The sequence below is a fragment of the Bufo bufo genome, chromosome 1 (genome assembly GCF_905171765.1).
Source record: "Bufo bufo chromosome 1, aBufBuf1.1, whole genome shotgun sequence".
NCBI classification, from domain to species: domain Eukaryota; kingdom Metazoa; phylum Chordata; class Amphibia; order Anura; family Bufonidae; genus Bufo; species Bufo bufo.
Genome location: NC_053389.1, coordinates 108,119,865 through 108,135,684, shown reverse-complemented (window position 1 = coordinate 108,135,684; position 15,820 = coordinate 108,119,865). Strand labels below are relative to the sequence as shown.

General features: G+C 42.4%; 1 protein-coding gene across 1 annotated transcript in view; it reads right to left on the bottom strand.

Moving 5' to 3' along the window:
- Positions 1–2,714: 2,714 nt before the first annotated feature.
- SCNN1D (sodium channel epithelial 1 subunit delta) overlaps positions 2,715–15,820 on the bottom strand; it is a 78,929-nt gene continuing 65,823 nt past the window's right edge. Inside the window, exons 9-13 of the mRNA XM_040420173.1 lie at positions 14,931–15,009; positions 12,058–12,115; positions 10,975–11,030; positions 7,081–7,156; positions 2,715–2,999 (exon numbers count right to left, since the gene is read on the bottom strand). Coding sequence (XP_040276107.1) covers positions 2,715–2,999; positions 7,081–7,156; positions 10,975–11,030; positions 12,058–12,115; positions 14,931–15,009 — 554 coding nt within the window. The remainder of the gene's footprint in view (positions 3,000–7,080; positions 7,157–10,974; positions 11,031–12,057; positions 12,116–14,930; positions 15,010–15,820) is intronic.

Genomic DNA, 15,820 nt, shown 5'->3' with positions numbered 1-15,820 from the left:
CCAGTAGCTGTTTGCTTTATTTTTTTCAATAGAAGTGGACTTATCCTCTAAACAACACCACCAAAAATGATGGTTATATTGGAGTGTTGGAGATCCCCTATGATACATGAGATCTGGCAAGATAGACAATGAGCTGAAATGTGAAAATGAAGTTATTATGACAATTGATTCTTATTTGCTCCTGTTTTACCCTTTCATAACCTGCATGGATTCCTCACTTTTGGATTTAGCAGCTGTTAGCAACCTCCTACAGAATTCCAATGCCTCTTCATGTTGAGTTTAGTAGCAGTCTGGGTAAGGTTTGAATGTTCGGACCATACTAAATAACCAAAATTTATTATGATTCTCCTACATCAGCAAGAACCTCCTCAAACCAAGCTACTGTTTAATGGAAACCCCACATACATAACATCAACCTCTTTGCCTTCTTTACTAACTTGGTCTCTAAACTTTATCATAATTTGGAATCCAGTCCACGAGGTATTGCTGAGTTGACTTTAAAGAACCGGAGAAAGTATATTATCTTCTGTACATACAAATGTATATCAGACAGCAATCCCCTTTCACCCCCTAAGAGTACATCCACACATTCAAATTTCTCCATGCAGTTCTGGAAGCCAAAATCAGGAGTGGATCATAAAAGGAGGGGAAAGTATACAGGATAGATATGACTTGCATGCAGAAACCTGGCCGTGTGGTCACACCCTTACAGTCCTTCAGCGATCATTAGTGTTGAGCGAGCACCAAAGTGCTCGTGTGCTCTGGCCAAACACATCGGTATGCTCGTGTGTTCTACCGAGCACAATGGAAGTCAATGGGAGAACCCCAGGCACCCCCTGCTCGGAAGAGAAGAGGGTGTCTGGTTCATAAAAAAAGGTTAGAAATTGATGGAAACCCGATCAAAATGGTTTGGAAACAGAGGATAGCTGAATGCATCTTAGACTCCTATTATGTACAACATACAATAGACAACCACACAAAGGCTATATGCCAAAAGCCAGGTATGTGCAACCCATCAATCTATCCATGAGACAGGTAACAGTCAGCATACCTTACAATGGCAGCCTTGTGCACTACAAGACATTTCAACCCAGCTCTCATCTGACTGAGAACCAGTAAACCTCTAAGTTATTTTGCATCTGTTGGATGGCTTGGGTGGACCTGCACACCTAGATCAATATCATTAGGGCGACAAAAAGTTTTCTGATTGTCCTAACATAATATTCAATAACCTTTCTATACAGTTTTGTCATGTAAAAACGAATTTGCATAAACATGGGCTTATGGGAAAGACATGCAAATGAGCAGAATCTGCCTTGTTTTTCAGCTGTCATAAGACTATGAAAACCAATTGATGGCGCTATTGAGTTATGAACAGCGCCATCTATTGGTTTCACAGTCTTATGACAAGAGTAGACTAATAGTTTTGTCAGAAGACTATGAAACCAATAGATGGCGCTGTTCATAAGTCAATGGCGCCATCTATTGGTTTCATAGTCTTCTGACAAGAATATTAGACTATGAGTCTTATGACAAGCTTATCAGTGTAGCCTTTTGTATGGAAAATTCACAATAAAAATTAGCAATTTGAATATTCGCGATCTACACTGAGTTATTACGCAGCTTTCCCAGTGTCAGATATCATCACTGAGTTATTACCAACTTTCCCAGTGTATGATTTTATCACTGAGTTATTATCCAGCTTTCCCAGTGTCAGATTGTATCACTGAGTTATTACCCAGCTTTCCCAGTGTCAGATATTTTCATTGAGTTATTACCCACCTTTCCCAGTGTCAGATATCTTCACTGAGTTATTGCCCAGCTTTCCCAGTGTCTGATATATTCACTGAGTTATTACCAAACTTCCCCAGTGTCAGATTGTATCACTGAGTTATTACCCAGCTTTCCCAGTGTCGGATATATTCACTGAGTTATTACCCAACTTTCCCAGTGTCAGATTTTATTACTGAGTTATTACCCAGCTTTCCCAGTGTCAGATTTTATCACTAAGTTATTACCCAGCTTTCCCAGTGTCAGATATCATCCTAGTGTAGATCATGAATATTCAAATCACAAATTTTTATTGCGAATTTTCCATGCAAAAGGCTACACTAATAAGCTTGTCATAAGACTCATAGTCTAATATTCTTGTCTTTCCCATAAGCCCATGTTTATGCAAATTAGTTTTTACATGAGAAAACTGTATAGAAAGGTTATTGAATATTATGTTTGGACAATTAGAAAACTTTTTGTCTCCCTAATGATATTGATCTAGGTGTGCAGGTCCACCCAAGCCATCCAACAGATCTGAAGTAACTTTGAGGCTTACTGGCTCTCAGTCAGATGAGAGCTGGTTTGGAATGTCTCGTAGTGCACAAGGCTGCCATTGTAAGGTATGCTGACTGTTACCTGTCTCATGGATAGATTGATGGCTTGCATATACCTGGCTTTTGGCATATAGCCTTTGTGTGGTTGTCTATTTTATGTTGTAGATAATAGGTGTTTCCAAACCATTTTGATTGGGTTTCTATCAATTTCTAACTTTGTTTGTGAACCAGACACCTTCTCTTTTTCAGAGCAGGGGGTGCTGGTTTGATGCTTGGGTCTCCCATTGAATTTCATTGTATTAAATTGTACTCAAGCACCCGCAGTATTCGGCCGAGCACTCGGATCTGCCGAGCATAGCAATGCTCGCTCATCACTAGTGATCACATCTAAGCAGGTTTAGAATCTATTTTGCCATCCAAATGGTCAGATGTCTCATGGACTTGTGAGGTGGTTAAAGTTCCTCCATCATGGTCAGACATACCATCTGGTTGGATGATATACAGATTCACATTATGATTTTCTTCCCTTTTCTTTCCAAACTTTATGTAGCCAACTATGATCAACATGGCTGCAACATCAAACACCAACTCTGCCATTTCTACCACTGACAGCACTGAAGATCCAAACCAAAGGCTCCACAGGTTTCCCATAGTAGAAAGTAGATTCGGAATCTATGAAAGTAGAAACAGCAGTGGTTAGTTCTTGGTTGTTTATGGATTTTTACTTAAAGTTTATTTTCACTTTTACAGCCATTTTTTGTTTTAATTCATCAAAAATAAGTAATAAAGCAAACTCTACCAATAGTCTTGTTAAAATATCCTACCTAAAGCTCCAATGTAAACCTAAGTGTTTCAGAGTTATATTTATGTCTGCGTTTGAGGCTCAGATAGGAGCTTCCACTGCAGATTCTGTCAAAACTGATAAAATGATGGAAACCATGATAGAAACCAGCCAGTCCCCATTATCGTCAATGGGGCAGCATGGTGGCTCAGTGGTTAGCACTGGTGCCTTGCAGCACTGGGGGCCTAGGTTCATATCTGACAAGGACAACATCTGCATGGAGTGTGTATGTTCTTTCCATGTTTGTAGAGTTTTCCTCCGGGTTCTCCAGTTTCCTCTCATGCTCCAAAGATATACTGATAGGGACGTTAGATTGTGAGCCCCATTGGGTACAGTAAGTGACGACAACCTCTGTAAAGCGATGTGGAATATGTCAGTGCTATATAAGTAAGTGAAATATATAAATATTAGGGCTGCTGGACACTGTTGGTGTCTGTCATGCAGCGGATCCAACACTAACACTGTTTAGCTATAAAAAAAAAAACGAAATAACACAGATGTGAACGGAACCTTATAGTCTACAAACAAATTCTCTATAGGCTACAGTGACATCCATGTTTATCTGACCCTTACTTCTTGGTTACCTACCAAATGTAGATTAACAAGAAGTAGGAGACAGACAGAAGTAAGTATGACTGGAAGACCAGACTACCCAGGGTTTGTTTGTAGTCTGTTACCGTAGTAGATCTTCACAGATCTTTAAAAACTGCATGATATTTTCAATCAACAGTATTTGCACAGATGCTGCACTTTTTGTTTTAGTTGCATTGCAAAGGTGGACATATTTTTTAAAGGGAACCTGTCACCAGTTTTATGGTGTCCTAACTAAGGGCAACATAAATAAGTGACTGATTCTCTTAGCAAAATGCTGGGTCACTTTATTTAATTGACCCAGTCAATCTGCCAACATCTTGTATTGAAAAGCTCCAGCTGATAATGATGAGTCCTGAATATTCATGAGCTCCTGACTCTCCCCGCCTACCTGCTGCTGATTGACAGTTATTTTCCATATGAACCAGCAGCAGGTGGGCAGGGGAGTGGCTATAGCTCTGAATTAAATATACGCTGGACTCACTGACATCACGCCGGACTCCAATCAGCTCATTAGCATGCGGCATCTTTGTGTGTATATTATGAGGTAAACATCTGTCACACCAGTAAGTGAATACATCTAAGGCACTTTTTAGTAGTTAATGATTGTATATAATTAGTTAGATTATAATCAAATATCCACATGACAGGTTCCCTTTAAGTAATGACGGGGCATTAAGTCAGCTCATCTCTTTCCACATTCTATTAAACTTCCTATACCGAGAACTATGCTTTATTTATTAGAGACAGGAAAAACAATTGCCCAGATTTACTAATGTGTCAAGCTTGCTCAAAAGGGATGGAGCTTATCAGAAAGGGTGGGGCTTTGTGTGAAAATGGGGGAACCTAATGGGTGAGATTTATCAAAACTGGTTTGAAGGAAAACTGGCTTAGTTGCCCATAGCAACCAATCACATCCCACCTTTCATTTTCCAAAGGAGCTCTGGAAAATGAAAGGTGGAATCTGATTGGTTGCTATGGGCAACTAAGCCAGTTTTACTTTACACCACTTTTGATAAATCTCCCCCAATATGTATAATTTTGCACCAAAATTGCAGTATCTATCCCTGCTGCACGTTTACCCTCTAGCCTGAGCCATTGTGATAAATCTGGTGCAGGTCTAGACATCGGGTCTAAATTTATGCAATTTATAGGATTAATAAATCTGGGCCAATCTTCCAAGAACAGGCAGTACATGTATTTTATATGCCACTCATGGTGAACTGTGAAAGATTTTTTACAGAAAATTCAACAAAAAGTTTGATGACCGTTACAAACATCTGAATAGGGTTTTCAGACGTTTATGTACCTGCTGCAGAAACAGCCCCATTATTTGAATGTAACAGATTTCCAGTACCAGAAATTTTTCCAGGCCTACGGACTCCAGGGCAACCACTTCATTGTTTTCTCTGTCCAGGAGAGAACAATATACTCAACCTGTCAACTAAGGTATATTGTTGACAGGCCCTTGTTAAAGTAGTGGTCCCAGAAATTATTCAACATTTTCCAAACCAGCACCTGGATCCGAATAGTTTTAACTGTATGTAATAAAACATTTTGTACAGCCAGTGAGTTATTCACTAATACGTATCAGTACAGTTGTGGCCAAAAGTTTTTCACAACTTTTTGTCAGATGTTTCCATGGTATACTGAAGCAAAATTATAAGTATTTCATAAGGACTGGTTATTTCCCAGCAGAAGGTCGTGTTTACACAGCATTGTGTACCACCGGGAAACAAGGATTTTTTGTCCTGCACAATTGATCCAATTACACGATGAATGCTAATGAACATTACTTTGAACGCTCATCAGCAATGATCTGTTCAATTTTCAACCCATGTAAAGGGCACCTTAGGTTCTCAGTGGGATTGAGATCTGGGGAGCTTCAATGTTTTGCTCAATGAGCCACTTAGTTATAACTTCTGCCTTGGTGCCAGACCGTGTGACTATAGTCTGCATACTTTTCACACTATGTATTGAACCATTAAACCAGTTTATTGTTACTTTTTGCTCCACTATGGATTCATTATTTATGTACTGTATTAGCATATGCACTTTGTTTTGATCCTATTGATATGTCGCCCCCTTGTAATTATATCAATTGTGTAATTTAATAAAGTTGTCACTGATTTGTATCTAATTGCCGTGGAGTGCCTTTATCTATAGGAGCTGTGTATTATGCGGTTGCACATATGTCTTTGGTATATGCTCATGGTTTAGGTTCATACTTGTCACCAGGACATCCTCCAAAATCCTTTGCCTCACTGGGCATGCAGATACACTCACACCCGCCTGCTGCCATTCCTGAGAAAACTAGGCATTGGAAGTAACTCAATCCCATAGCTGAATCCTCTTGTCACTTGCTTGACTTTCTTAGGTGCCCTGAAGCCTTCTTCACAGCAACTGAACCTCTCACCTTGAAGTTTTTTTCTAATGATCCTGTAAATGGTTGATTGAGGTACAATCTTACAAGCAGCAATGTCCTGCCCTTTGATGCAAAGCAAAGATGATGGCATTGATGATGTCACGTCTTTCCTTGGAGGTAACCATGGTTAACGGAAGGAGACAATGATTTAAAGCCCCCCCCCCCACCTTCCCACCTTTACAGCAACCAGTCTGTTTTTCTAATTCAATCAGCACAACAGAGTGGCATCAGCTGCCTTGTCCTCGTTAACATTTTCTCCTGAGCTAATGAGATCACTGAAATGAGGTCATTCCGTGGCAGGGCTGAAATGCAGTGGGAATGGGGTTTTTATGTTTAAGTTAATTTTCATGGCAAACAATGACTTTGAAATTAATTGCAATTCTTCTGATCATTCTTCATAACAATCTAGAGTTAATACAAATTGCCACCATAAAAAACTGAAGCAGCAGACGTTGTGAAAACCAAAATTTGTGTCAGTCTCAAAACTATTGGCCACGACTGTATAGTGCCACCTGCTCTTTCTTCTTTTACTTATTTTTCTGTCCACCCCAGTAAGATCTCTGAGGTGGACGTTAATGAACAGTTCCATCCTTCAACTGCCACCAGACAAATCTGTTAGAAGCTGAAGAGAGAGCTGCAGCAGAAAGAACACCCCCTTTAGAATGGACATACCCCTGTGAAAGAACACCCCATTGAGCTGACAACTTGAAATAAATCCAGCAGAGCATTTGGAGAAATGTATGGGGAGCTCGCTGGATCTATTTGAGGTACAGGGCTGGTTCTAGCTGGTTCTGGTACAAAGACATTGTTATCTACTATATGATGTCTGATTTTCATTTTTTTACATTAATCATGGGATAACCCCTTTAATACCTAGTATTATGTGAATCACTTACTTCTATTGCAGGTGTTTCAACAAATGAGCGCAGACTCAGTTCTTGGAAATATACATTAAGTTTGGCAATATCATTTCTAGAATAGATCAAAGTGAAAATGTAATTAATATCGATTAATAATTATTGATGTAGTAATATGATGGTTTTATGTTGATCACCTGACCACTAAACTGCAGCATAAATCCCGGTCCTTCAAAGTTTGAATGAGTACCAGAGCCGTGTTTCTAACTAGGCACTTGTGGGCATGTGCCTAGGGCGCCACCCAAAAATTAAACTGTTCTTCCTCCCTCCAGTTAACCAGGTCGCAGTGTGGTGGTGCGAAGGGGTTTTGTGTGCAAGGATGCAGAGACATTGTGAGCTCCGCTGTGAAGCTCAAAGGCAGTCTGTGGCCTGCATGTAAGGCAGAGGAAGTGAAGAGAGGAGAGCAATTCTCCTCCTACTCCTCTGCACCCTGGGCTCTGAACATGTGACTCTAACTGGCCGCCGGCCCTCCCTCGCTCTGACTGCCCGCCGTCATGGCCCTACAAGAAGGAAGCAGGTGCGCACTGGAGTAGCAATGTGTTTAGATTAGCCTGACTCTTACCGCTGCTGCCATCTGCCTGAGAGTGCCAAAGACCTCATGCTCCTGTGACTGTAGTGATGAGTGGCAGGGGCAATATTCAAATTTGCGATATTTCGCAAATATTTGGGCGAATACGAATCATAAATTTGCAAATTCGAGAATTCACCATTATTTTCTTGATTGCTAAAATCGGCAATTTAATATGTGCGTATTGCGCGCACAATACAGGCTCGGGTCACTTTTGCTACATTTTTCAAGCTGCTAGAAGTTTTCTGAGACTGGAGAAAATGGTTGACATGACAGAACATTACAATAGCTGTATATGCAGATAGAGTGCTTCAATATATTCGCGATTGCGCATATCGGCAGTTAATGATGCGCATATTTTGGTGCAATACGTGCAACTTCACATTTTAGCAGGTCTGACTACATATTAGTGATTGGTGCACTAAGTATTGTTGTCAACTTGTGACATCACAGCACTATGTCTGTATGTATGGACAGCAGAACCTATCAGCTACACTATATCACTATCTACACTGACTATCTCCCACTAACTATCTGTACTATATATATAAACTATCTATTGTAATGACACAGCAAAGCACAGAGCACAGCAATAACACTACTGTCTCTCAGAACTGCAAAAAACTGCAGAAAATGGCTGCTGGGGAGGTTCTTAAATAGTAAGGGGTAGGCAGCTTTCCTATTGGTTGCTAGGGATGTTGCTAAGCTCAGACAAAGACGTTGCAGCCTTCTTATTGGCCCACAAGCAAGAGACAGGGAGGGATCATACAGTCAAGTCCATAAATATTGGGACATTGACACAATTGTAACATTTTTGGCTCCATACACCACCACAATGGATTTGAAATGAAACGAACAAGATGTGCTTTAACTGCAGACTGTCAGCTTTAATTTGAGGATATTTACATCCAAATCAGGTGAACGGTGCAGGAATTACAACAGTTTGCATATGTGCCTCCCACTTATTAAGGGACCAGAAGTAAATGCACAGAATAATAATTATAAATCAAACTTTCACTTTTTAATACTTGGTTGCAAATCCTTTGCAGTCAATTACAGCCTGAAGTCTGGAACGCATAGACATCACCAGATGCTGGGTTTCATCCCTGGTGATGCTCTGCCAGGCCTCTACTGCAACTGTCTTCAGTTCCTGCTTGTTCTTGGGGCATTTTCCCTTCATTTTTGTCTTCAGCAAGGGAAATGCATGCTCAATCGGATTCAGGTCAGGTGATTGACTTGGTCATTGCATAACATTCCACTTCTTTCCTTTAAAAAACTCTTTGGTTGCTTTTGCAGTATACTTTGGGTCATTGTCCATCTGCACTGTGAAGCGCCGTCCAATGAGTTCTGAAGCATTTGGCTGAATATGAGCAGATAATATTGCCTGAAACACTTCAGAATTCATCCTGCTGCTTTTGTAAGCAGTCACATCATCAAAAAATACAAGAGAACCAGTTCCATTGGCAGCCATACATGCCCACGCCATGACACTACCACCACCATGCTTTACTGATGAGGTGGCATGCTTAGGATCATGAGCAGTTCCTTTCCTTCTCCATACTCTTCTCTCCCCATCACTCTAGTACAAGTTGATCTTGGTCTTATCTGTCCATAGGATGTAGTTCTAGAACTGTGAAGGCTTTTTTAGATGTCGTTTGGCAAACTCTAATCTGGCCTTCCTGTTTTTAAGGGTTACCAATGGTTTACATCTTGTGGTGAAGTCTTCTCTTGATTATTAACTTTGACACACATACACCTACGTCCTGGAGAGTGTTCTTGATCTGGCCAATTGTTGTGAAGGGTGTTTTCTTCACCAGGGAGATAATTCTTTGGTCATCCACCACAGTTGTTTTCCGTGGTCTTCCAGGTCTTTTGGTGTTGCTGAGCTCACCGGTGTGTTCCTTCTTTTTAAGAATGTTCCAAACAGTTGTTTTGGCCATGCCTAATGTTTTTGCTATCTCTCTGATGGGTTTGTTTTGTTTTTTTCAGCCTAATGATGGCTTGCTTCACTGATAGTGACAGCTCTTTGGATCTCATCTTGAGAGTTGACAGCAACAGATTCCAAATGCAAATAGCACACTTGAAATGAACTCTGGACTTTTTATCTGCTCATTGTATTTGGGATAATGAGGGAATAACACACACCTGGCCATGGAACAGCTGAGAAGCCAATTGTCCCATTACTTCTGGTCCCTTAACAAGTGGGAGGCACATATGCAAACTGTTGTAATTCCTACACCGTTCACCTGATTTGGTTGTAAATACCCTCAAATTAAAGCTGACAGTCTGCAGTTAAAGCACATCTTGTTTGTTTCATTTCAAATCCATTGTGGTGGTGTAAAGAGTCAAAAATGTTACAATTGTGTTGATGTCCCAATATTTATGGACCTGACGGTAGGTTCAGATGAAAAAAAATCTAGAATATTCGCGAATACGAATATATATCACTATATTCTAAATCTTTGCAAATTCTCGAAGTGGCGATATTCGCGATTAAAATTCGCGATTCGAATATTCGCGCCCAACACTACTTACAAGTGTACAGTATATAGAATGGTGTACATTTTCTGCTGTATCTAAGCCTGTGATGTTATACTGTCTGCTCATCCAACACACGTATCTAATCCAGTTATGTGGGATACTGTCTGTTGGACCATGTATTTAAGACCCTCACACATAAAAATGTCTGCTCACCTCTGTATCTAAGCTTCCCACATGTGATACTGTTCACTGGGCTATGCATCTAAACCTCTTATGCATGATATTGGCCACTGGGCTGTGTATCTAAGCCTCTCATGTGTGATACTGTACGCTGAGCGGTGTATCTAAATCTCTCTTGCATGATACTGTTTGTTGTGCTGTGTATTTGAGGCTCTCATGCGTAATACTGTCTGCTGAAATGTGTATCTAACTCTCTCAGTACAGTTTGCTGCATACTGTATATATATATACTAGATCTTTCTTTAACAGTATACAGTACAGTATCTACACCAGTCCATTCTCTATCAGTATACAATATATACACCAGTCCATTCTCCAGCAGTATACAGTATATATATCATACTATCAGTATACTGCTAGAAAAAGGACTGGTTTATATACTGTTTAATGCTACAGAGTGGACCTGTGTACTTACTGTTTTTGCTGCAATTTTTTTGTAGTTTTTTTTTTTTTAATTTTTAACAACTTTAGCAAAGAGGATTCATTTCCACGTGTATCATATATATTTCTAATTATCTGGACTGATAATATTTACAGGAGTGTAACGGTCACTATGAAATAGGAAACTAGTTATTACACTTTACCTTCTACTAGTTCTCTTGTAGCCAGTGCTATTGGATAATACGCCTGTGACCCAGCCCTGCAACAAGAGATACAGATGTATGAGATGTCATGGAAGCTTGTCACTGACGGTCAGCCGATCACTGCAGGTCCAGCTCCTGGATCCCCTAGCAATCTGCTAATGTTACCAAGAAAGGTTTTGTCTGGCCATAAATCTCAACTGCAGGAGGCACTAAGTGAATGTATGACCATGCAGTGCACAGTTCTGGGAGTCTGAGCAGAGGACCCCCATTCGAGGACATTTTTATTCCCTAAAAGGTTTGTCTTGATGAGTCAACTCCTTTCAGTGCTGAGATCAACAAGGAACTATGTTAAAGGGATTCTGTCACCAGGTTTCACTCCTGTCAGCTAAAAATATGCTGATGTTCAGGGCGTCTTCACGATTCCTAATGTGGGCTTATAAATGTCATCTGTGGGCTTATTTAGCTAAAAAACAGCTATTACTAACCTGTCAGTCAAACAAATAAGGTGCCCAAGGGGATGTTAATGGGTGCAAGATGCCCGCCGCACCCACCGCCGTTCGTGCCCAGCGCCGCCTTTCCAGACTTCTGCGCCGCCTCTTAATCCTCTGTGCCGCCTCTCGCTCTCCCTCCCTCCCCCCTCCTCCTGCTGTAAGATCTCGCGCATACAGGGGTTGAGCAAAGTGCCGGCGCATGCGCACTTCGCTGTAAGAAGCCAAATGGAGAAGTCCGCACGGGCGCATCAGGCAGAGCCCTGTGTGCAAACACGAGATCTTACAGCAGAAGGAGGGGGAGGGAGAGCGAGAGGCGGCACAGAGGATTAGGAGGCGGTGCAGAAGTCTGGAAAGGCAGCGCTGGGCACGAACGGCGGTGGGTGCGGCGGGCACCTTGCACCCATTAACATCCCCTTGGGCACCCATTTGTTTGACTGACAGGTTAGTAAAAGCTGTTTTTTAGCTAAATAAGCCCACAGATTACATTTATAAGCCCACATTAGGAATCGTGAAGACGCCCTGAACATCAGCATATGTTTAGCTGACAGGGGTCAAACCTGGTGACAGAATCCCTTTAAAGAATAGCACTTACCTTAGACACAGATGTGGGCCACTTAGCAAAGCCTGCTGATAGCTGATACATTGTTTCACTTGAAGAAGAAGAAAAAAGTCATAATTATTCATGAAACAGTTATGTAACTTATACTAATATGGCTGCAAGCACAGCAATTGGATAATTAGACACAAACAGGACTGCCTAAACTATAACAGTCCCCAGACTAGACTCCTATATAAATATAGCCCCAAACCAGACCACATAAATGAATACCCAACTACACCTAAATAAATACAGACCTCAAACCAGACCCCTAAATATTGCCCCAGACCAGACCCCCCCAAAAAAATCTAAATGCCAAATCAGACAATCCTAAATTAATACAGACCATAGACCAGATGCCAAAATAATACAGCCAAATTCCAGATCCTCTAAACCAGGGGTACTCAACTAGTTTTATTAAAGGTCCACATACCAGGGTCTGCAGTCAGGTGAAGGTCCGAGCTGAACGCCAGCAGTAAAGATGCCATGCGATCATGTGATCCATGCACGTGGGGCGCTCTGACGTTATAGTGGAGCGCCCCGGGTAAGTCCCAGAATTAGTAATGGCCACATTAGTGCCCCAGTAAGAATAATGTCCCCATTAGTGCCCCCAGTAAGAGTATTGCCCCCATTAGTGCCCCCCTTCTCTGCTTTTGCAAAAAAAAAAAAAAATATTAGCATTCACCTGGCTGCGGTGAACATTCGCTGCTGACTGCAATCTCAGGAGTGGTGCTCCAACGTGATGGCGTCTTGTAGGTCCTATCCTGAGCTTCTAGTCAGCAGGGAGTGTTCTCCACAGCGTGAGCAAATGGAGGTGGAGGTACCGTAATTGCGTAATATATATTTTTTTTTACTAGCACAAGTAGCGGTGGAGGTAAAGGCTGTACTAATGGGCGTTCCATGATGGAAGCGCTCATTAGTAAGGGTACTTTCACACTTGCAGCAGGACGGATCCGACAGGCTGCTCACCCTGTCAGATCCATCTTGCCACTACTTCGCCGTGCCGCTGCTCTGTGCCCATCGACTATAATGGGGATGGGGGCAGAGTTACGGCGCAGCATGGTGAGAGGCCGCCAGACTAAAAGTACTACATGTCCGACTTTTTCGTCTGGCGGCCCCCTCAATATAATAAACATTGGTGGCGCAGTGCGCCCCCCCTCAAAATAATAAACATTGGTGGCGCAGTGCGCCCCCCTCAAAATAATAAACATTGGTGGCGCAGTGCGCCCCCCCTCAAAATAATAAACATTGGTGGCGCAGTGCGCCCCCCCTCAAAATAATAAACATTAGTGGCGCAGTGCGCCCCCCCATCACCCCAGTATAATAAACATTGGTGGCGCAGTGCGCCCCCCCTCAATATAATAAACATTGGTGGCGCAGTGTGCCCCCCAATATAATAAACATTGGTGGCGCAGTGCGCCCCCCCAATATAATAAACATTGGTGGCGCAGTGTGCCCCCCCAATATAATAAACATTGGTGGCGCAGTGGGCAGTGCCAATGAGGGTTAAAAAATAATTTACTCACCTTCTCCAGTTGATCGATTAGCTGCCGGTCTCCAGTTCTTACTTCTTTCTTCAGGACCTGTGGTGACATCACTGAGCTCATCACATGGCCCATTACCATGGTAATGGGCCATGTGATGAGCTCAGTGACGTCACCACAGGTCCTGAAGAAAGAAGTAAGAACAGGAGACCGGCAGTTAAGCGATCAACTGGAGGAGGTGAGTTAATTTTCTTTTATTATTTTTAACCCTCATTGGCACTTCCCACTGAGCCACCAATGTTTCTTATAATGGGGAAGGGAGGGGGGGGGGGCGCACTGCGCACCAATGTTTCTTATACTAGGGGGGGGCGCACTGCGCACCAATGTTTCTTATACTAGGGGGGGGGGCGCACTGCGCCACCAATGTTTCTTATACTGGGGTGTTGGGGGGGGGGCGCACTGCGCCACCAACGTTTCTTATACAAATACAGGAGGCGGGTGCCGGAATCAAATAGCCGGCACCCGACCTTTGTGACAGGGGGCTGCGATCAGCTACAATTAACCCCTCAGGTACCGCACCTGAAGGGTTAACTCAACTGCAGCTGATCGCAGCTCCCTGTCACAGAGGTCGGGTGCCGACTATTTGATTCCGGCACCCGCCTCCTGTATTTGTATTACAGGTCGGTTTTCATCATTGGTGGCGCAGTGGCCACAGCCCCTCCCCTCCTCCTCCTGCCTCTTCTTATTGGCAGCGGCGGGGACAGCAGCAGCACAGGGGGGAGGGAGAGACTCCTCCTGCGCTGCTGAGAACTATCAGCTCCTGTGCCCCGCCGCTGTATTGAGCAGAGCTGCCAGAGTGTGCAGGAGGAGGAGCGCTACATGTGGAGGAAGCCCTGTCTCACTGCGCTGTGGGACAGGTGGAAGTGTGCCGGTAAGCTCCTCCTCCTGCATGGTACAGTGTGCAGGCGAGGAGGAGCGCTCTGAACGATGGCCGGGATCCGGACAACTGGCGGCAGCGGTCCGTATTTGGACCGCGGTCCGCCAGTTGAGTACCCCTGCTCTAAACAAATACAAATGCCAGACCTCCCCCCCCCCCTAAATAAATACAGAACTCTAAATTAATACAGACCATAGACCGGACCCTACTAAATAAATACAGCCCCTAAATAAATATAGTCTCAGATCAGACCCCCTAAATAAATATAGCTCCAGACCAGATCCCAAAAATGAAAGCTTTGATGTAATCAGTTGCTTTAGGCAACATAGTTTTTTTTTTATAACACCCCCCCACCCCAATAGACTTGTGTTTATTTACATATATGATGACCATGGTATATATTATTCTCATTTATAAGTCACAGTGCAATCCAGTCATCTTATTACCTGCACTGCTTTGGGCACTTCTTAAAACAGACGAGCCTGTGATTTAACATCTTCTGATACAGCCGATAGAAACAATGTCCTTAAATGAAGATATTAAATGGATTATGCCATAATATGTCAAATTAGTAACATTTACAATCCACATAGTCAATGTTTGCAGAGAGCTTGTGTTTTGTTTTGTATTTTCAGCTATGGTGACCCGCACATTTCATTTTTTAGGATGTGCTGACTGACTTTGTGTTTTGTCTTCGCAGTATGCATTTCCAGCTGTGGGTGCCTCCATCATACACCCTGGCCACCCATCTTTCCCAAGATTGTTTTTAACCACAGCCTAGTATATAGCTGAATTCATTTGAGGCCAGTTGTCACATGCAAATTAGTCATTATAGAGCAGGGTCCCAGCTAAAAGAGGTCACCTTGTAGTAGTAGATGGGCACAAATGATTTTGATCAAAATATATTTGCTAATTACTTTATATCGATTTATATGGTGGTATATATAATACCAGTAAAATGTATAATCCATATATAAATCCTCTATGGTAGGTATGCTAATGACCATACTCAGCTCAGTAGGTGGTTGTGTGAATTACTATACAGATTAAACACCAGGGGAGCATCATTATAATGAAATTAATAACTCACAACTATAGCATTTTTGTATGGCCTCATGCACACAAACGTATTTTCTTTCTGTGTCGGTTCCATTATTTTGTGAACCGTATGCGGGACCATTCATTTCAATGGGTCAGCAAAAGAAATCGGATGTTACTCCATGTGCATTCCGTTTCCATATGTCCGTTCCGCAAAGAAATAGAACATGTCCTATTATTGTCCGCATTACGGACAAGGATAGTACTGTTCAATTAGGGGCCAGCTGTTCCGTTCCGC